Source organism: Mytilus galloprovincialis, chromosome 6, assembly GCF_965363235.1.
Source record: "Mytilus galloprovincialis chromosome 6, xbMytGall1.hap1.1, whole genome shotgun sequence".
In the NCBI taxonomy this organism is placed as follows: domain Eukaryota; kingdom Metazoa; phylum Mollusca; class Bivalvia; order Mytilida; family Mytilidae; genus Mytilus; species Mytilus galloprovincialis.
In genome coordinates, this window is record NC_134843.1 from 13,591,924 (window position 1) to 13,614,668 (window position 22,745).

At 31.8% G+C, this 22,745-nt stretch overlaps 2 protein-coding genes across 2 annotated transcripts in view; both read left to right on the forward strand.

The window, feature by feature from the left end:
* The window catches only part of LOC143078990 (uncharacterized), a 142,234-nt gene that overhangs the window by 10,416 nt on the left and 109,073 nt on the right, over positions 1-22,745 (forward strand). The gene's annotated exons all lie outside the window — the stretch shown is intronic.
* On the forward strand, positions 3,046-14,673 carry LOC143078986 (uncharacterized). The gene is made up of 6 exons (XM_076254075.1): positions 3,046-3,199; positions 4,983-6,206; positions 6,576-6,644; positions 8,843-8,917; positions 11,455-11,917; positions 14,208-14,673. The coding sequence occupies exons 1-6, from the start codon at positions 3,053-3,055 to the stop codon at positions 14,255-14,257; spliced, it is 2,028 nt and encodes a 675-aa protein (XP_076110190.1). The 5' UTR covers positions 3,046-3,052; the 3' UTR covers positions 14,258-14,673.

Genomic DNA, 22,745 nt, shown 5'->3' on the forward strand with positions numbered 1-22,745 from the left:
ATTGGATGTGAAATACCTGAACGTATAAAATGTCTGCATGTTGAGTTATATTTACGAATTATTTCCTTATACCGATGATAAAATTTAGTAAATGTTTTGACTAGTTTGTGATATCGAAAACCCTGGTGTAATAATTTTTCAGTAATACATAAATTTCTCTCGCTAAAATCTAATACGTTGTTACATACACGAGCGAATCGTACAAGTTGAGATATATAAACACCATAAGATTGTGACAAGGGAACGTCACCATCTAAAAACGGATAATTAACGATAGGGAATGAAAAATCATCTTTTTTATCATAGTTTATTTGTATTAAGCCTCCCGTTAATGATGTAGATATCAAGATCGAGGAAAGGGCAGTGGTCATTGTTAGTATTAGCTTTATTTAAAGTAAGTTGAACAGGATAAATTTCTTTAGTATACATACTGAAGTCGTCATTATTGAGAGCCAATATATCATCCAAATATCTGAAACTATTGTTGAATGTTTGTATCAAATGTTTTTTTCGATGGGTCTTTGCTAAGTTTAGTCAAATTGTAACTCATTACAATACAAAAACAAGTCCGCAATAAGTGGTGCACAGTTAGTCCCATTGGAATTCCAATTACTTGACGATATACGCAATCTCCAAAGCGAACAAAGTTGTTATCAAGTAAAAATGCAAGCGCATGTATAGTATCAAAGCATGTCTAATTGACATAGTTGTTTTGTTTATTGCTACTAAAAAATGAACGGAAAGAGGTTGAACATATGTACTCGCATTCTGACTTTTTAAATGCCCAGTTAATTAGGGATGTGATTTTTTTCTCAATAAGAATATGAGGCAAAGTGGTATATAGGGTAGAAAAATCTAAACTTTGAACAGATTTTGAATCACCAATGTATATATAATTTGTGAAATGTGGATATGATATGGCTGGGTATTGATTGTTCTATGTATGTTTAATATTGTTGTATAATATGTATGTCAATCAATATGTGATTAATATTAAATATATTATTATTATTTATTTTGAATTATTGATAATCCCCAAAATAATTTCAGGGAATTTGTAGAATAATCATTCAAATGTCTAGTGATTATGTAAAATCACTGGTCATTTTCAGTGATTCTATATCACTAATGAGTTTAGTGATTCTACATAATTCCTGAAAAATCTGGGATTCTACATAATCCCTGATTATACAAATATATATAGTTAGATCAACAATATCAATATAAAATGCAGTACACCATGAAGTACGGCAATTTTTTTTAAATGAGTGTAGTGTCTAAAAACTAAATTTTAAGTTTTGAAGCATTTTAAAGTTACATCTACCGTAATGCATATTGGTGACAACATATAAAACGTGTTTACATGTTTTGCAGTATTTATTAACCAATAATTTCTGAGAGAAAAAAATTTGGCGATACTTATCAAATGCAACATATGAATAAGCCATTGAAAAAAAAATCAAACTGTAAAATGTAATTGAAATCAAAATTATCATATCTTATTAAAATCGGATAGAACGTACGTTTAAAAAAGTTTCAGATTCAACTTTAAAATTGAAAATCATTCCAACAAGAAGAAAAAAATGCATTTTAATATTTTCACAATAATTTAACGGGAAGAGTAAACGAGAGTTTTCAACGTGCACGTACAAATATTAAGTCTGAAGTAAGCCCGCTAAATATGGAAGGGAATATCCGCCATCATTATACAATTCTTAATTTGTGAAATGCAATTTCTTAATAAGAACAGGGGTCGAAATTAGCGCTGGTCCGGTGGTCCGGGACCAGTAGAATTTGAGTCGGACCAGTGTATTTTGTTACCTGCTGATCCGGTGGACCAGTAGAAATTTGTCGATAAAATCCCTGATTGAATCGCAATTTCGGTTTTTTTTACAAAACAATTTACCTGCGAAATGAATTACACGGTACTGGAGGTCTTATTATAAGAAACATGTAATTTCTTAATTTGAATCATGTATTTTTTTCCATCCGTTACATGAATTTCTACCTTTCTTGATTTGTGAAATGTAAATTCTTAATGTGTAAACATAATTTCTTAATTTGTAAAGTTACTTTGCATGAGTCACGTTTTTTTAGATCGCGTCTGTGTAATTGTTACCGCTGCCAGCCAATGAGAAGTTCCGTTTCTAAATAAAAAATACAAGTTACAAACCAACATGTTACACATCAAGAAGTTTGACAAGTCTTAAAGTTTTACAAATCTAGAATAAAATAGTTTCACAATATTCCACACGAGGTCGATGCGGAGCCATGTGAAATCGTACCTTCGCAAACTCGTACCCAATATTTACTAACTCGTATTTATACTAACTCACACCCAGTATTTTACGATATCAATTAAAGTTGTTATATTCTTTTATAAAATATTAAAACATAATATGATATAATCTAATCAGTGATCATTAGTCAGTGGCGGCCGGGAAGGGGTGGGATCCCCCTTTTTTGTTTGACTATTAATACTTTTGTATGGGAACATACAACCATTTATATTTGACTTGAAACTGTTGGAAACCTCTTTAAAAATTTGCTTAATTGGCACCTGATTAGTGGACATAAGGCTCAAACATACAAAAATAGATAAGAATTGGGTTGTTTTAAAGAAAAATAGATTTAGATTCAAGAATCAGTACTGCACTTTGAACACCACAATTCACTGAGCTTTACTTATTTTGTCATATAAGGCCCCAGATATTTCAAAAGTCTATTGTTTCAAGACAAAAAAAAAACTATTTCAAGTTGACGAAAAAAAAGTAAAGCACAACTCAAATAGGTTCTACATGTAATTAGAGATTTTGTGAAATTTGACAAGAATGTCTGATTTTAACTTAATTTAGGCCTCGAAAAGATAGAGCGCAGAATTAAAAGAAAACCAACCTGTAAATAGATCTTTTTTGTTTTCAAATAAAAAGTTAAGTTTTGTCCTTTTGTGGCGTCATCATAGAAACAATCGAATTTTCTTGACTCAAATGTGAATGATATAAAATAAAACATCAAGATTGAATCATTACTTGTAGGGATGTTTCGATTATGGATGGATTCAATTCATTGCTACTGTAGACTGGAACAACAGAACAATAAGATTAATACTAACACAGTTTGTTCAGACCAACCTTTTGATCCTCCTGTCATTTTACTTGGTACATGGAAAGACCTAATTAGGATAACTGAGGGAGAAGAGGTATTAATTGTAATATTAAGATTTATATTTGTTTTCAGATAATCTGCAAAAAAGATGTGTTCCTTTATGCGACTTAATCAGTCGTGGTCTTCTTTTAGCGTAACGTCATAATAGCAAAATTCAGAATAAAACAAGAAAATTTAAATGTCGCTCAAATTTTGACAAATGGAGAAGTGAGTTCAAGCAAATCAGGAGTTAATTTAAATGTAAAATAATCAGTTGGCGAAAGTGTAAATCAGATAAAAATTAGTGTAAGAAAAAAATATCTATGTAGATATAGAAAGATGTGGTGTGAGTGCCAATGAGACAACGCTCCATCCAAATAACAATTTATAAAAGTAAACCATTATAGGTCAATGTACGGCCTTCAACACGGAGCCTTGACTCACATCGACAAAAAAGCTATAAAGTGCCCCAAAATTACTAGTGAAAAACCATTCAAACGGGAAAACCAACGGTCTAATCTACAAATGTATATAAAAAAAACGAGAAACGAGAAACATGTATAAACTACATATTCAAACGACAACTACTGTACATCAGATTCGTGACTTAGGACTGGTGCAAATATTTGCAGCGGGATTAAACGTTTTAATGGTACAAAACCTTTTCTGAAACAATAGAATAACATCATAACATAGAAAACCACACGATAAAATATCAATTGGAAGGCTTAACTCAATAAAAAAAAACGTAAATTAACACACTATGAATGTGCATGACAGCTGGTTTAGCATTTACCGTGTTCTAGGTATGTCAGTATTGCATACAGTGTAATGAACCGCGGGTAACATTACATTTTCACTTATAACATTTCAGCTGTATGATCCCATGCACTTATAAAATTTCAGGTGTATGATCCTTGTTCAATGGGTAAAATCTCAGATTCACATAAAGCATGACCAAAAATTATTGAAATATAAACATGCTGTTATGGCTCGTCATCTCATTCAGGTTTTTTAAATTATTGTTTTCAAGCAAAAAACAAAATGGGAGTTTTCTTAATGAATAAAAAAAAAATGGAACGGAGGGCGGGTTTTAGGATAAATGAAAAACTGCAACTAAGGGAGGGCTATTTGTGTTCACTAGATCAGATAGTTCTAGCTTATATTTTTAATTTACTGCATGGTAATGACACACATTTTGTCCCCAATGTTCTCGTGCTACCATAGATATGCTAATGTCTATCCTTCAATCCATTTGTCTCTTTTTTTCCAAAACACCTCTATTCTCAGAGACCGTTCGACTGAATGCTTCCATACTTCGTAGGATTATTTGTCGCTATATTGTCTTGACTAAACGATGTCGTCATTTTGATATTTAAATTGATGTAAGAGTTTGGTACTCGATTATTCTGATGTGGAGTATTGTAACCGGGACACCGTGTAAACGAAACAAGAGTAAATAACCATATTTTTGCCATTTTTATTCAATAATTTTACAGGAATTATAGGGCTCCATCCATGTTATGCTCAAACCAAAAGGCATAGGGTATTAAGTGAAACCATTAACCATGAGTCCTTCCGTCTTTCTGTCCTTCATTATCTTTATCGTTTGAAAATCAAACTTGAGCGGGGGCATTCGTGTCCTCAGACGCATTCCCCTTTATTTCAACTATCATACCACAATCACATAATGTTGGCATAAAAGGTAACAACACTAAATACAAAATTCACAATTTGACTTTATAATAAAATGTAATCTATGTTCCAGTTGTATAGTTTTGTTCCTCGTTTACAAAATGACAGGCGTCATTTATGTATGAATGTATTTTACATTGTAGCTGCAAAATGCATGTATGGAAAGGCTTGACGCATACGCAGAAAATGTTTCAGTGGATGCATGCCGTCACATAAGGGATGAATATACACACTTAATTTCAAACACAGAAGACGACAATAGTGTATTCCAGGACATACGACGAGATATTCTCAAGTTAGCCAGGACAATAAGATCATGGAATAAAGATTACCCGTTGAAGTTTATTCAGTTGGAAAAGTGCCTGCATGAGAAAAAGAGAGAATTGCCAATTATTTCGTATCAAGAATTGCTGATTTTTTCTAGGTGTACGTCAAACCCATTAAACAGTGAAGAGCTTAGTTTGTTTCTGAGATTTCACCATGCAATTAGAGCTTTAGTATATTTTGAGGATCTTCCTGATTATATTATTCTAGATACACAGTGGTTGTCTGATGCCTTTAAATGTATTGTTACAGCAGAGAAATTTCAATTGAAAGTTAGGACATTTAAAAACAAGGAAAAGTGGGACGACTTAAACCAAAGAGGAATTTTACATAGTGAGGTACTGGAAGAATTATTTAAAAAAGAACACAGCATGGTATCTCAGCATAAAGATCATATCCTGAATGTTATGGAGAAATTTGACATCATTATACGTCCAATCATATCAGAAGAAGGTGTTACTAATGAAATATTGTGCTACTATGTACCTTGTATGGTGAAAGAAAAACCCAAATGTGACGTATATGAGATGTTTAATGTGACAAAAGACACATGTAAGAAATCCACTTGGTTTTGTTTGAAGTTTAGCTTTCTTCCACCGCATCTGATGCATCATCTGATTGCTTCACTTTGTCGGGAATATGAAGTTTCTAAAGTTTTTGACACTATACAGAATAAAAAGATTATTGCCCTATTCAGAGGTTCTGCCGTTTTTGACCTACAAAATACAAGACTACAGAAATTACTTGTTACTGTATGTCCAAATTTAATACAGATTCAAGTTTTAGAATTTAACACAAATGCAGTCATTGAAAGAGGTTCGTTTTCACATATTGCCGGTTTTGTTGAGGGAGAGATAATCAAAATAATAAGTACTAGATTCAAGATGACAAATGTTACATTTGAGAAAAAGTGGGAATGTGGTAGTGTAAACCCAGAGTGTGTGACAGGTTCAAATGACTTTCATGAAGAACAGAATGCAGAATATTTCTGTGAGACATGTACAGCAACACACAAATTTTTTGGTGAATGGTCGAATAAACAAGTATGTGTAATTGAATTAATGAAATAATATTTAAAAAACCTCTTGATTAATATAACGTGACAGTGTTTTGACAGATTTATTCAATCGTTCACTTTTCTGGTATTTCTTTATACTTCTTTCTATTATTTCCATATCAAACAAATTCATGGGCATATGTTTTATTTTTTCCAATCCATGTTCATGATGTTTCGCGAAAAGGAAAATAAATGAAATATTTGCTGTATTCAAGAATAAGTCTTACTCTCATAACACGTTTCAAGTTGGTGGAAATCGAAACGTGATAAACCTTTGACGGTGTAATACTGTAGTGCTTGCATGTGTTCATTAACAGTTGAAGGATTTTTAAACCTAATAACAATTCTATTCCAGTTGTCCGCGAGTGTTGAAGAATCGAACTCTGAAACAGTTGATAGCAACCAAACAGTTTTGTTGGCAAAGGTAACACAAACCTTTTTACTTTTCAACACACATAAATAGTATTTTGGGTTTTTTTTGAAACGCAAATAAGTAGTTCTTAACCCTCCTGCTTACTGTGACAGGCAATATAACGTAATAAAGTAGATCGATCCATTCGGTTATTTGATTACATCCATCCGTCCTACTTTTTAGTATGGCGTCATGTTAAAGAAATATGTCAATCAAATCATGAGTGTATCCTAACACTTTCAGACGTAAAGTTTTTTTCACATCTTCTGCATTGCTATTAGCCGAAAAGATTTCTGATTTGCTTTTCGCCTTGTCTCGACGAAGTCAAGTAAGTGAGCCTTACAATGCAGTATTTTTCCTAAATTTCTTGGAATTTTGTTTTTAAGAGAAACACCATAGTAAGATCGCAAAGGTCGCTGTACCATCGTAGCGAGAGCGTAGCGAGAGCGTAGCGAAAGCGTGATTCTATTCAGAGAGACTGTGCTACGATCCCACAGCGACGTTATAACGACCTCACTACGACCATCACGTTCTCACCGCGACCCAACTACGCTTCCACTACGATTGTACCGCGTTTAAATCACGCTGTTCAAGACCATAGTACGATTCTAGCACGCACTTGCCGTCCTCATCACGCTCTTCTTACGAACTGACTACGTTACTACTACGACCATCATTTTCATTGTCATTATATTTTCACATAATTTTATTTAATATCTTCAGGTTTTGTTTGTCTGTATGTAACCTTCTTGTCTATTTTCTCTAACGACTCAACCATACTTCTCGTTTTTAAATAGATTTGATCGTTGGTTTTCCCGTTTGAATGGTTTTACACTAGTAATTTTGGGGCCCTTTATAGCTTGCTGTTCGCTATGAGACGAGGCTCCGTGTTGAAGGCCGTACCTTGGCCTATAACATGCATAAAGGTTTACTTTTATAAATTATCACTTGGATGGTGATTTTTCTCGTTGGAACTCTTACCACATCTTCCTATATCTATTGACACATCTGTGTCATCTCTGCTATCGTTCACTAAAATATCGTCATTTGAGCTTTATTGACCAGCTATAGGTTGTAATTTAGGTTGGATTGGTCGGTCCGACATCTCTGCTTGATCAGAGCTCCCTCTGCCTCTACATCAACCCCTACAACCACGCTCTAGTGTTATAGTAGATTTTCGTGGCATGACTATATTGTTTCCGCGAAATCTACGTATTAATCAGAAATAGAAGGAATGGAACTGTATTGATATGGAACACGAAGTTGCCGTTTTTGCTGATGACGTAGTAAGATCGCGGTATAAACGTAGTGTAATTGTAATAATAACGTGCTATAATCGCAGTAGAAGCGTGGTAAGATCGTGTTGCAATCAGATAACTCGTGGTATGGTCGAAATGAGAACGCGTAGAAAGATCTTGATAAGCGTAGTGAGGTCGCAGAATAAGCGCGGTGAGAACGTGGTATAATCGTAGCGGGATCGTTGTAGAAGCGTAATGAGGACGTAGTAGCACCGTGAAAGAAACGGAAATTAACATTTTCATGATCATGCCGATCATACCGGGACATCACCACGATCTGAATTTAGTTTAGATTGCGATAAGCGTGGTGCGATCGTGGTCTAGTAGTACTGGGGCTTAACACAAAATTCTGTAATTTTTACATGAAATTAATGGAAACAATATATACTTCAAGTAGATCTTTTTAAAAGTCATATGCCATCAAACCTTATGAAAAAGACCTTACGTACATGTTTGAAGTTATAGCAAAGGTGAAAATCGAGAACGTCAAATTGATCTTGAATTTCAGGTAAAGTTTCATGAATCTCTAATCAAAAGACTAAACAAAATGACAGGGAAGAATTTAATCCTACTAAATATTATTTTTTATATCTGAATACATTAGGAGGAGAAAACCGCTATTTAAAGTTACCAGAATATGTTATGGTCGTTGCGTTCTATTAAACACTTTTACGGTTTCTTAGTTGTTGTGATAACAAGCTAAGTTCAAAATGTAGAATCTTACTTTGTTTTTGGCATCAATTTCCTGTATATGGATCAATGACCTGATATCAAAAGTCTCTTGGTATCGATGACTTACAGTATATGAGTAACACCAAAATACTACGTAATCAAATACAAAAAAGGAAATAGATCTAATTTCAGCAATTATGCAACTATAGTCACAACATGATGTCCATTTTCTAATTTTAGCTGTATTTTCACCCAGATGCCTTGAGTGCGCTAAAATTGTCTAAAGTTCAAACAAGAAAGAACAGTTCGGGAGTGGTATGTAATGCGCAACAACTATGATTATTGACTAAATCCTCAAATAATTTCAATTCATAGTATTAATTAACTAGTTGAAACAAAAGGGAATCGATAGTGAGGTTTATTCTTCTTTTTTTATTTGTAGAAATTTGATGCAATACAAAAAACAAGTCAATTTGGATTTGGCTTTATATATATATATATATTAGGTTCCTATTCAGTACAGAAAATACATTTATTCAATTCATGTATTTAAAAGGTTCGCTGTAAGAAATTTCTAAGGAGTTTTAATAGTGATGCTTGTGGCGATTCTTAATGCCATTTTTAGGGGGGCATTCAAATTTGAAACTTTTGAGAAATACATAAAATCATAGTCTTTAGAACTGATTCGTACATTAAAATCACATACTATTACAAAATTATAAAACAGTTGGTAAAAATCAATATTAAAAATAACAGCATCTGAATACTTTCTACATGAAATTATATTAAAAGTTTATGTAACTATTTGCACGTTATACTTCTTTTTATAATGGCAAGAAATTTCACTGTTTCGAATTCCAAAATATTCCATTCAGTATTTATTGTTTTCCCAGGTAAATATTTTGTTCTGATCTGACAAAAAGACCAAATTTAAGTGTATGCACAAACTAAATACACTTTAGTTGACATGTGTGAAAGTTGTCTGATATACCGAAATACTACAAATATGTTGTTCAGTATTTATTATCAATTCATATTTATAACAGTCGAAGTTTTATGTTAAGATCAATTCACTATTGTATTACAAAGTGATTGGTTATATCATGAATATAAAGGAACCTCAAATGGGCCAAAATATTCAAATAACAAAATGTCACTGTTTGTCATGTGTACACTGTTCATTCATCCCTTTTGTTAATATTTAAAATTGAACTAGAAAACACCAGAATAAGTCGAAATCATTACTTTTAATTCTTGTTATTATTATAGTTATTTCAGTGCATATCATTGCAAATGACACATATAAAATATCAACTATCCACAAATGCTTTAGTGGACGGATGTAAGCGTAGTGAATGTGGCGGGGTTAATAGATATAAGAAGATGTGTTATGAGTGCAAATGAAAAAACTCTCCATCCAAGTCACAATCTTTAAAAGTAAACCATTATAAATATGTTTAATATATATATATTTGATGTGTTTCCCTCAGTTTTAGTTTGTAACCCGGATTTGTTCTTTCTCTCAAACGATTTATAAATTTCGTACAGCGGTATACTACTGTTGCTTTTATTTAAAGGTGCCAACCCTCCCACTAACAGGGGACAGTTGCGTAACAGTTAAACATAAGAACAAACTATGAAAATGGTTTAAAAGTGCTTAATCCATAAGATTAGTACAAAGCACATGAGGCAGTAAACAACACGGGTATTCATACATTCCTGTCAAGATAAAGGCCAAAGAAAATTGTTCTGAGAGTACTTGCAATTACTAACCGATAGTTCAAATTCAATAACAACTAAGACAATAATTTATCTAAGTTTAACAAATGTTTTCATTTCTTAAATGGAAGCAAGTGTCATTAGAAAGAACAATGTGACAATATTTTTTTTAAAATCTGAAAAACCCTATAACATGTATAAGGTATAAGAGACAAGCAGAATTTGAAGAGATCATATGAAAGTTCAACTTCTGACTCTGAACATCTCCAAGCATGTACAGAATTTGGCAAAAGTTGTATTTCTAAGTGTAAAAAAGTTCAATCACATGCTTATTCTGTGTAAAAACTCGTATTTATTTGACTGAGAAATTACTTTATCACAATCATCACTGAAATATAGATACATAACACAACCTTTATCTCATATTTAACATGTATCAATATTCAAAAGCAGGATTAATCCTCTAAGTATCAATTAACTGTCGTACTTCACGTAAAAAAAAAGAATTTTCCTAGAGACTATCAATGATAAGACCAGACTTACTAAATGAAAGGAAAAATAAATATAGCAAAATATTTAAAACGAAACATACGGTTTAGCAACATGAACCCATTAGAACCAATGTTAATTTAGATTTTTATAAGGTTAAAAGATCAGTCTGTGTAAAATTGTCAATAGAAGTACAAATCTGGTCATACGTTAGAATTGACAAGATATGATACGTGGAATGAATATGATAAATAAAATATATGTATTGTCATTTATGACATATATATTACATAACTGTGCAACAAGTGATGATAGTATTGAAGAAATAGTTTAAAACTTTAGGCATGTAGTCAGCCTTTTGCTTAGGAAATTTTCATTTTAGTCTTAAAATTTACTTTTAAAAAAATCAGATATAATCTAGAAATATACGGAAGTTTGTATTTCATGTGGTTTTATACACTACTAGACATGTCATGTTTAAGATTTCCTTTTACTTTATCAATATTTCTTGAGAGCCTAAATTTGTTTGGATTGAATTACATGTACGTTATGTTCTTGACATAGGTAAAAATACTAACACAATACTCTTAATCCAATGATTATTTTATATTGTCCACTTTTTTTTATATTGTACTACTTTTCAGTTGTCCAAGGAGGAATTTAATTTTGCAAAGATGGGCATAATTGTGCTAAATATTCTTGCCGATGTGTTATTTGATCTGCTAAAACACGATAGAGGAAATGTTAAGCCTAGGAGTGAATGTGATATTACTTACTTGTACGGAGAACACAGGAATCTAAACAAAAACATTCCAAGTTATTCAGGTAGTCGACGCTATCCTTGGGGAGGGACATGGCATGACATACAGAACACAGACATAGCTACTGGAGATGACATAGAGCGCATACGACTTACCAGGAATGAAATGCAACATTCTAAAACATTCAAACTTGACGATACACGTTATAATGACTTATGCAATATCATAGGCGATCTTTTAGAAAGGTTTGATCAACGTAATAACCCATCAAAGTTGTATACAGAACAGCTACAGGAAATTTTAGGCAGAACTCTTTCTGATGAGGAAGTCAATAGTATTCAATCAGGTAAGGTTACTTAGATAAATTACAGGGTACCAGTATAATTACAATATTTTCCCTAATGATCAAAATAAAACAAATAGTCAAATAGTCGGATGATACTTAACGCTTATCATTACAAAATTTGAAGAACGGTATATGCAGATCATAATAGGTTAATATATTGTGCATTTATGAATTCAGCAATAATTATTGTTGATCGGAAAAAAATATGAACACATAAAGATTATGGAATCATTCATCTTTATAAGTATTTATATATATCAGATGCTACCAAATTTTATTTCTTGGAAGATCCGCACCCTTAAAACAAAAGTAGTTTGGGTGAACGAAGTACAAAACGGGTGTTTAGTCTGAGGACATCAGGAGGGCGGAGAAAGTGCTTATGCTGTGTGTAATTAACTTCTATTACGTTACACAATTATAGAACAATTAAACTTTGCAGAAAATTGCATGTACCTATTGAATTTGCGCACTTGAAATGATGCAATTGTTTGAGGCATGTAAACTCATATAACCAATATGGAAACTTAATTATTGTCTTGATAATTTACAATTATGTCGAAACTTTTATTTTGTTTACAAACATCCTGTTTGTCAATATTCGAACAAAAAACCTAACACCTTAGACATATTGAAGTAGTAATCTATTAACTTGAAACTTAGTACACATGTTCCCTATGATATGCTCTATCTAATTTTAATTCCAAATTAAAGATTTGACCCCAATTTCACGGTCCACTGAACATAGAAAATGATAGTGCGAGTGGGGCATCCGTGTACTATGGACACATTCTTGTTTCACAAATTGTTTTCATCAATTATTTGAAAAGATAAACAAACGATTGCAACTAATTTTGTAATCATCTCCTTTAACATTTCTCAAACCAGATCTTTATAAAGAATTTTCATTTGAGACTTTTGAACAACTATATTTTGCAAGGGCCTTTTTTAAATGTTTGCCACAAGATTATAGAAAAATAAGTAGAGGTACGGTAACATATCTTTGTGATTTCTATGCATACTATTAGTAGTTACATTTCTGTAGGAAAACAACTTTCTGAAAATTATCATACATAAATTGTACAGAATACAGCTTGATATTGTTTTATAACATGAAAAATATTACTGCAATAAAATGATATCCTTTTATTTTGCTAATAAAAATAATAACTTGGGATCAGTGTTAAAAATTACCAATTATGCACTGTTAGAATAAGCTTAAAGGAACTGTTACTGTTAGTTACATGTACATAATGTCAAGTGACAAAATTGTGAACTCGTATTCAGGATTGATATCACTTTAAAAATTTGATTTATTTGCCTTGCTAGTAGGTCCCCAATGAATCCAGGAAATAGTTGACACAAGGGTTAAAAGACAACCAGAGCATAGACCTTTTTCATTGGACAATACTTTTTCTACATAATTCAGTTTTAAATATCAACAAAAACTATCTTTAAAAAAGATATCCGACGTATTTAAATTTGAGTATATGTTTAAAACTTTCATTTCGATAACCTTCAGAAGCACAAAGATACCATTTGAATAACGTTTTCCCTGTTTGTGTTCAGTATTCTCGGTCCTCGTATCTTTCTGTTCACATTCACCAAAACCCGCGGAAATCTCACATGCGTAGTTGTGTTCTAAAAGTCATGTACGTTCGTACAACAAAGTTTACATTAAAAATTATATAATTGTTCCGAATAAACAGCTGTCACGGATGCAAAGAGCTATTGGAGAAACAATTATTTTAATAAAAATATAAATCTTTGTAAGATCTAGTCAAATATTTATAGTTTTTCACTTGCTTTCCATCACGATATAATTAACGAGACGTTTTTTCAAACACAACCAAATCACCCACCATGACAGCATTTTGTCCAATCACAGAAAAAAAGTTAAGCGTCCTTAAGTTCAAAACCGAAACTATACCGACTACGTCGGAAAAACACAAAACAGAAATGACTATGAGGAAATAGCAGCCTTTGCATTTAACATAAAGTACATTTAGAAAAATAATTTATTTAAATTATAAAGGATTTTTAATAACAATGAATAAAGGCATGCAACAGATAAATAAGAATTTGATAAAAATAAGATCACCAAAGAGCAGGACATATACTTTAGTATGCCAGACAAACATTTCAACTCAACAAACAAGCAACACTAAATCTTAAAAGTTATAATGAAAAAACACAATATCGGCCGCTTATATCAGTTACTTTTCCAATGGTGATAAATAACGTTAACTAATACCTCATAATGTTGTCAATTGCTGGTATACTTTAATTTCAGAAATGGCTATAGAAATTGAAATTGAACACCGAATGAATATCCCACCATGAAAGACCGAAGAACTCATCAGATAAATTGTATCAATGTTTTATGTGCCTGTAAATGTCAAAAAATGATGGCTGAATTTTATTCCTTCTTCCTGTAATGTCTGCTCTGAATTGTTTGCTATATGTATTTGTTAATGCGTAAAATAGTGCCATAATTTCAATCTGATGCTTGTTTTATCTAATGATTATGTAAGAATTATATGGGCTTATATATTTAGTTTATGTGCGCATACTTTTATTTTGTGTAGTAACATTGCTTTATTGTGATGTTATCTTTTGTATATATGTTTTTGTCGGTTGTAGGAGTTTGTGTAAGCCAATGTTTATTCGTGATTGTAGTTGTCTTCTGACTCAAAAAAAATGTAGTGTTTCTGAATGACTGATGACTGTACAATAATAGAAAAAAAATGATCATGTTAGTTTTTCTTTCTTTCTCTTTTTTATGGGGGGGGGAAGAGTTTCACTTCTTTACAAAATATTCTTTCTTTCTTTTTAAGGGGGGAGATTTTCATTTCTTTGTAAAATGTTTATTACATGACAACTGTTAAAGCAATGCAGCAACGGCCATTTATTGATAAACGTTCAAAAAACAAAATACATATAATAATAAATATTTGTTGAATAAGCAATTATCTGCGTGTTATGGTATGTAAGAAAAATAAAATAGAAATTTCCTCATTCTTATTCTAAATGAGGTATTGTCAATTTATTAGTTTAGGAGATACTGATTGAATGTTCATTTAATATAGATACCTAAAGATACTGAAAATCGATGCCTTAGATTTTCATACGCAGTTCAAAATTATAATTTATTTTTGAATATATATTATTAAGTCATTGGATTAATTGATGATCCAGACAATGGTTAATAATTATAAATGGCATTTGATTAGGGACTTTCCGTTTCGAATTTTCCTCGGAGTTCAGTATTTTTGTGTTTTTTTTATCCCTTGCTTGTTTTCGACAAAAACAAACTTGTTTGCTGCAAAATTGAAAATATTACGGTCAACAATAAGTGGTTACAAAATGTATTCATATTTCTCCAAATAAGATACCTTTCTAAAAAATCCTGATGTGTAGCATGAGTATCATATTGTTTAAACTGAAACTCATTAGATTGTCTTTCCTCAGTATCTTATCTGTCCAGTAGGAAAGGGATATTACTTAAAACTATAGTATGAATCTGGACTGTACTTGGTTTGTGATTTAATGTTTAACTGTCTGCTCACGATAAGGAAACCAAAATAAACGATGATAAAATACAACTATGTCATGACATATCAAATCTTGGTAAATGCATAAACTTCACTTTAAATTAATTTCAAACGGATTATGTTTTATAATTTGCTAATATTTGGAACACTTAGATTGTTTCTAAGTTTTTTAAATGCTCGAATATGTGATATTTGAAAAAGGGATTATAACTAATGGAATTGAAATTGTGTGTGAATCAACAAATTTGGTCTATAGTAGACAGTTGTCAATTTTCAGCAATAATTGTTTTAATGTTAAGAAGTAGCTTTTGAGACCATAACGTCTTTAGTTGACAAGAAAATACATTATCTATTCTATTCAAATAACCTTATGCTGTTCTGTTGCTGTAAAGAATTGTTGATAATTGTATAGCTGAAGGATTGTCATTTTTTTTAAATACTTCAAAATGTAATTTGTATCAATATATACATGATGGACATGCTTTGCAATTTTATTTGAATCGACCACTGAACAGTTTATTCCAGTCATATGTAAGATAAGATAGGATTTATTTTATTAAAGTGTCACCATCCATTACAATATCTATATATATATACACACACAAAGTCATAAGAACCTAACATTTAAGTAAAAGGTTGCAAGCCGAAAACGACTTATGAGACACTATCATTAAAACAAACATCTAATACATACATAAAAGGACAGTTTTGTTACATTTAAAAAGTATTTCGAAAATAAAAAACTAAAAAAAACCATATATAATTTCTAGATGACATGTTTTCGTCGATAAAACATATGATAAAGGGAACTATCTAAAAGAGGAACCATATTCTCATCACACATAAGATAACGAAGTTTTTCAATATCGCATAAATACTCAAAATCAACATTTAAAAGACAGGCTTTGGCATATAATTCATGTCTGATATCAGAGTAAAAACAACAATTAGAAAGAAAGTGTTTTTAATCTTCAATTTGGCAACTATCACAAAAAATACATAAACGGTCTTGTAGAGGTTCTGATGGGCTAGCATATCGACCTTAATTTATTACCATTGACATTATGTTTATCATTCCATACTTCATGGTGCCAAGATTCTTTTTCAAAAGTTTCTATAGAATCCCATACATTACTCATATTAATTTCATCTTCTACACCACTGTATAATAAAATAAAATTATAAAACTCTATAATCCCATACCGGTGTTCTTCTAATCGCCCAGGTATGAACCTTTTTACATATATTACTGGTATTGTCACATTTAAGACGATTCCATAGTTTAAAAACTTCAACTTTTAGTAGTGCATCCCCTTATAAAAAACCCATATCACCTCTAGCAGCTAAGATGCTGCTTCTTTTACTTAAGCCTAAGAAAAATTTACAAGCATTGTTTTGCAAATTATTTATACAATTATGTATATTAATGCCCCATACACCGGAAGCATATGTAAAAACGGGTTTGACTAAAGTGTCATATAATTTAGTAAATACATCAAAATGCATACCACCAGTTTTACAAAATTTTGCTTTAATAACACCAAGAGCTCTATTAGCTGATTTATACAATGCTTTGGCAATTATAGAATAATCTGAAAATTCATTCAAAATTACACCAAGATATTTATAACAAGCTGCATATTCAAGACAAAGTTCACCACATTTGAACTGAATTGATTCTTTGTATAGATTTATTTCTAAAACGAACAATTGGTTTTTTTTTTGTTTTTTTTTTAGAGTTAATCTCCACTTTTCACACCACTTGTTTAAAATGTCCAATTGCTTTTGCAGTTTCTCTGCATCAGGTGCAATCAATGCAATGTCATAATTATATAATAACATAGAGACCATTATGTCATCTACTTGAATACCACAATTTGCTTCTTTAATATATGAGACTAAATCATTTAAATAGAGTCGGTGATAAAACACAGCCTTGCTTTACACCAAGAGCAACAGGAAAAAGGATGTCATAAAGTTATTTACTCTGACTGCACAATTGACATTACTGTATAAAGAGGTAATACAATTTAAAAACAAACTGCTAATACCAATTTTTCTCAATTTAAATAGTAGACAGTCTCTATCAACAGTATCAAATGCTTTCTTTGCGTCAACAAAACATACAAATGTATCTTTTTTGCATTTTTTCTACTTTTGACATTATTATCTAATACATAAACATGATCTGTACAGTTTCTACCTTTTCGAAAACCGTTCTGTTCATCACATAAAATTTCATTTTCATTAAGCCATTTATTTAAACGCTTATTTAAAATGTCAGCAAAGATTTTACATGGGATAGATAAAATAGTTATACCTCTATATGACATAAGATCGAATTTACAACCACTATCATTTTTTGGAATAAGATTAATAATTCCATTTAACCATAAATCAGGCACTTTACCATTTTGAAAGCAGAATGCAATAAGTTTAAATAACAGGTCTATACATATGATATTGCGTAAACTTTCCGCAGGAATATAGTCAAAACCGACTGCTTTATTCAATTTAGTCCTATTTACAGCGTCAATGACATCTTGTCTCATAACAGGGCAGTTCAAAGTGTCACAGTTCCTGGTCGGGAAAACATGATTGTTTCCCTTTACACAGTCTAAATAATTGCTATCAAAGTTACCATTATCACCAGAATTAAATAGTTTTTCATAATCTGTTTTCCATTTGTCCAGGACAACATCAACATCACTGCTAAAGCCTTCATCTGTTTTTACTTTGAATGGGATGTTTTGGCGACGTTCATTCGCAATACCAATATTACCAATGTATTTCCAAAAGTCCCGAGTGTTATTACTTTGAAACAGTTTAATCAAATCATCCTGCTCCTTTAATTGAAAGTTATGTTTAGTATTTCTATTTAGTTTATCGAACTGATTACGAATATTACAAAATTCCTGTTTTAGTTTACGTCTTAGATTAGTGCAGTTTTTTCAATCCAACCACTGCTTTTCTTTAACACACACTTTTTTCCATAATGAGGTAAGTTTTTCAGTCAAATATGGTTTTCGAAGCGATTTCTTCCTTTTATTCGAACTTGGTCCTGTTGGGGTCTTCAATACGGGAACAGTGTCTTTCATCTCTTTTTCTATTAAAGTAACAAACTGTGTATATGCACTATTAATGTCTTTAATTGTGACTAGTTCGTGTTCAATTTTGTCAATAGTATCTTGAATGTGTGTATTGTTGTCAAGAAAGTTCAATGGGAAGCGTTTCAAATTGTACCTGGGTTTATCTGTATTTGGTGCTTGTCCAATATTACTCGTATCGCATGCAATGTCTTTCTTCACCTTTACAGTCCACACTATTGGTCCATGGTCCGGGATGGACTTCTTAAAGTTCAGACCAGTATCGACTATAAGATCAGACACTAAATACACGTCACAGCTTGTGCACATGTCTAACTGTTCATGAGGTGTAAAGACATAGTCAACAACTGACCGTCCACGCTTTGATACACATGTGAAGTCGTTATTTCCATCAGCACGACCATTAAGCATACACAAGTTACAATTGGTCAAAACTTCAATTAGAAGATCACCGTACTTGTTACTAAAAACGTCAATTATTTCTCTGTCGTTAATATCAACCACACCTTGTATGTAATTCCGCATCTAGAATTAACGTCTTCACCAATATACACAAAGCCTTCATTTTGGTAGCAATAAACTTGTTGTAGCAGATAATTATAGAATCAATTCACATTTACTTAATGTAGAAACTGGAACTTCAAGATACTTTAATATTTCCAGAAATGAGCGTGTTTGTACTATGTGTGATAATAATGTAATCGAAGATGAATATCATTTTATATTAGAGTGTAATAAATATGCAAATGTCAGAAGTAAATATATATAGAAACCCATCTACTTTCAAATTGGTTCATTTATTATCAGTAAGAAATATTAAGGAATTAAATAACCTTGGTAAATACCTATATGAGGCACAGAAAATTCTTAACACTTGTTTGTTTGTTATGTACCAATGTAAATTGTATGCCAAACTCCGCTATATGTTAGAAATAGTTTTCGACATTAATGCTGTATATGTATATGTAAACTGTATAAGTTGTGTATCATCTGTTTAATAGGATTATTCTTTATAAGCATGTTCTGCAGCTTAATAAATATATCCATTTTGGTTAAATGAAAGGTATTACCACACTGCCATGTTTCGACCATTGTCCCATTTTTACGAGTATTTAACGAAAACAATAACGTTGATAGCTGCTAGAAGTCTGCTATGTTGTACTTCATATCCTCTTGTAACCTGATATGGTAATCAAACATTAATTTCGATAAATTCCAAGTTGCGAGGAAAATTCTAATATCAAATGACAAAAACAAAAGCTCAACAAAAAACCCAACGAAAAGAAAACAACTGTCATATTCCTGACTTGGTACAGGCATTTTTTTTTCTTTGTTGTTGTTGGGTTTTTTTTTTTTGACAGTTGCCAAATTGGCAAGTATAACACATCTTCTAATTTTAGGCGATACCAAGTAAAAATTCCAGACGAATTAGAAAAAAATTACAAATATACAGGGCATCTTGGGAAATTAAAACAAAGAGTAATTTAAAAAACAAATAAAAAGAAATGAAATTTTAGATATTTTATCCGTACCAATAGGTTTTATTATTGCAGCATTTTTGTCTATTTTGTTTAAAATATTTGAACATTGTCATACTCTTTCCAAAGGCACCGTCGCCGCGATAAAACCTTGTTGTGCTAATGCGGCGTAAAGCAACCAACAATCAATCAATCCAAAGGCACCATTTCACTAATCTAGCTGTTCTAGCCAGAAAACGTCCATTCACTGAAACATCGTGTAATAAACTTCTCATATTCATGTAAATACGACCGAAAGTATACGAAAATTAGAAATAGGACACTGAAATCTTTAATTAAACGAAAAACTGACAATTTGATGACATAACAGAAAAAGGACGAAAGTCAAACAATAGTGTTCACACAGAAATTAACAATTTTAGGTCACCGTTCGGCATTTAACAATGCTCAAAGCCCATTCCGCATTGGAGTTGACGTTACTCAGTTGAAAAACTTGTGTCAAATCTATTTGTCATTTTTGAACAATACAATATGTTTAAACTACACTAAAACCATACCGCATAGTATTAAATGCCCAGAAATGAACAATGTAAAACAACCAAAACGAGAAAACTAACGGCCATATTTATAACACTAGTTCAGCAACACGAACCAATACAAAAGTTCAAGGGATATTCTCAGGTACTATGGCAGGGTAAGTGGATCCAGCTCCATATTTGTCACCAGAAAACGCTTACATGGTTAACCCCACCTCATTCTGTATGTATGTGCCTGTTCCATGGCAGGCGCCTGTAATTCAGTGGTTGTCGTTTGTTGTTGTGTTACATGTCTTTTTTTATCATTTTTTTATGTACACTAATTAGGCCTTTAGTTTTTTCGTTTGAAATGTTTTCCATTAGTGATTTCGGGTCCTTTTATAGCTGACTAAGCGGTATGGGCTTTGCTTAGTTTGAAGGCTGTGTGGTGACCTATAGCTGTTAATTGCTTTTTCCCTTTGTCTCTTGTGGAATGTTGACTACTCGAAAATCATACCACATCTTCTTTTTTATATTGTATCATCGACCGTCATGCAAAACAAGCATTTAAGTGAGATTGAACAAAACCCATAAATTATACTTTTGTTCGGGGAGTTTAAATAGTATGAGTTTTTTGTTAGTTTTTTTAAGTTAGCAATATCGATTTATGTATTTATTTTATATTATATATCATATATTTTTCTCGCAAGTGCGGTGTCGGTGAATCGTTGTTTGATTGACAAACAATCCACATCACCTTATTAATATACTCATAGTGATCTATTGGAAATTAAAATATTAAATAACTAATTTCAACACCATTATAAAAAAGTACCTACCGTTTTGATTTTCACACATGCAGATGTTTCTGAAGGAGTATATGGTCATGATAACAACGAAGACGGAGAAAAAAATTGCAACTATCGAAGGAACAAACCATGCCATGTTGGAAGCATGTTTGAAAAAAGTGTAGTAAAATATTTTACTTTGCACAACAACTACTGATGGCACTTTTGTTGTTATAGGAATAAGTATTTTGATTGATGTTGAATCCTGTTTTCCACCAGTATCAACACAGAAGATTTTAAATGATATAACCGATCCCTCTGGATAATAACTCAATGTGTTGTTTAGTTTTATTGTACCATTATCAGATACTACCAATATACTAGCGTTCAGATTGTCTTGTTTCACATGGTAAAAAAAAGTACCTGAAATAAAGAACTGATATTAATAATGACATGAAAAATACATGCTTTAGATTTATTCATGCATGGCATAATAGAAATGTATAAGGTTTAGGCATAATAGCTTCCATTCATAAGTTTCAGGTAAATAATTGTGATTGATATGTTCAAAAGGGTCGACACCATATACTACCTTTATTGTTTGTGTGTCATTAAAAATAACCTGTCAGCAGTAGGTTGAATGACATTTAGTTAATTCAGTGATGAAGTTCCGGTGTTTTGTGTATATATTGACAGCAGTGACAATATGTTGACGATACATGCACATATACACCAAAATATGATTGAGGCATACTCTTGTAACAAAGTAACTAAATACCAAGAAAGAGGGACGAAAGATATAAAAGGGACAGTCAAACTCATTAATCGAAAATAAACTGACAACGACATGGCTAAAAATAAAAAAAGACAAACAGACAAACAATAGTACACATGACAACACATAGAAAACTAAAGAATAAGCAATACGAACCCCACCAAAAACTAGGGGGCAGATCTCAGGTGCCCCGGAAGGGTAAGCAGATCCTGCGCCACATGTGGCACCCGCCGTGTTGCTCATGTTATAACAAACCCGGTAAATTGTCTTATTCGGTAGGTCACATTCATGAAAGGGGAAGGGATTGTAGTTATGACGTAAGAAACATATTCGGTATCATCTGTGAAACATTTATTCCATAACGTCAACCCGTGATGGCGTCCGAAAAATTTATGAAGAGATGATATGATGAAAGTGACACTATTTCAGATACTGTTATTAACATACACATTACCACACAGCACAAAAATAATTTCCGATAAACATGACCTGATTATTTTACCAGTCTTTTTTTTTATCCTTTTTTATGAATAAATAATTGAACAATATCATATTATACAACGGACTGCTGAAACCGAATAAACATCTACTAGTAAAGAATCACTCCAAAATTG